This window comes from Camelina sativa, chromosome 7 (genome assembly GCF_000633955.1).
Source record: "Camelina sativa cultivar DH55 chromosome 7, Cs, whole genome shotgun sequence".
NCBI classification, from domain to species: domain Eukaryota; kingdom Viridiplantae; phylum Streptophyta; class Magnoliopsida; order Brassicales; family Brassicaceae; genus Camelina; species Camelina sativa.
In genome coordinates this window covers 2,036,768-2,037,819 of record NC_025691.1, presented here as the reverse complement: position 1 = coordinate 2,037,819, position 1,052 = coordinate 2,036,768, and the positions used below count along the sequence as shown (strand labels likewise).

The 1,052-nt window shown below is 38.2% G+C and overlaps 1 protein-coding gene across 1 annotated transcript in view; it reads right to left on the bottom strand.

The window, feature by feature from the left end:
* The window catches only part of LOC104704192 (ABC transporter C family member 9-like), an 8,536-nt gene that overhangs the window by 3,561 nt on the left and 3,923 nt on the right, over positions 1-1,052 (bottom strand). Inside the window, exons 3-5 of the mRNA XM_019226962.1 lie at positions 501-1,040; positions 321-407; positions 7-237 (exon numbers count right to left, since the gene is read on the bottom strand). Coding sequence (XP_019082507.1) covers positions 7-237; positions 321-407; positions 501-1,040 — 858 coding nt within the window. The remainder of the gene's footprint in view (positions 1-6; positions 238-320; positions 408-500; positions 1,041-1,052) is intronic.

The window sequence follows — 1,052 nt, the reverse complement described above, 5'->3', positions numbered from 1 at the left end:
TTTCTTTTTATTCTCTGTTGAAATGTTATGCTCTGAGTAACACTGTGTCTGTAGACTCTCTGAAATTGATGCTGTGTCATCTTTTGATTTCTCTTTGAAGTTTCTGCTTGATTTTTCAATTGATAGGATTGATTCTAGTGCTACGTTATGAGATCCTACAAGAACTTCAAAACCTATGTTTTGTTTTAGAAGCTCTTCGAACTTGCCTGCTTGCATCACTCTTCCGTTTTGCATCACCTGTTTTAGAGTACAAACACTAATGTTAATGGAAACTACAGCTTCTTTTGCATTTGCTTACTACCAATGATGGTTTCTCTTACCAGGATTAGATCTGCTGCTGGAAGAAACTCGACTTGATGGGTAACGTAAAGTACAGTCTTTTCTTTCAGTATCCCCATTAAGCAGTCCTGCAAAACCAGGTAAAAAAAAGAACATTGTCAATTGTCGAGTTCTGAGAGATTAAGTACAAAGATTACAAATTTCCATGAACATTATTATACTTCAAAGAGTTGTCTTCCTGTATGAGCGTCAACAGCACTAAAAGGATCATCCAGTAGATATATATCAGCATTCTGATATACCGCTCGAGCAATCTGTATCCTTTGCTTCTGACCTCCACTCATGTTTATCCCTCTCTCTCCAATCTCTGTCAGGTCTCCATTAGAGAAAAGCTCAAAGTCCTTAATCAAAGCACATGCTTTAACAGTTCTCTCATACTTCTCGCTTTCATAAATGCTTCCAAACAAAATGTTATCTCTTATAGTCCCGCTTAGTATCCATGGCGATTGAGGAACATAAGCTTGTTTACCACTAACTCTAACTGTTCCCTTCAGCTTCTGAATCTCCCCTAAGATTGATGAGAGTAAACTTGATTTTCCTGATCCTACAGCTCCACAAACCGCCACTTTCATTCCTCTTTTTACTTTCAGTTCTATCTCATCAAGAGTCGGTCTGCTTGGCTCAGGTTCCCAACTGAAAGCTCCATTTTCTATTTCAATACTTAACTCTGCATGATCATTTGAGGAATACTCAACTGCATCCTTCTGAGTCTC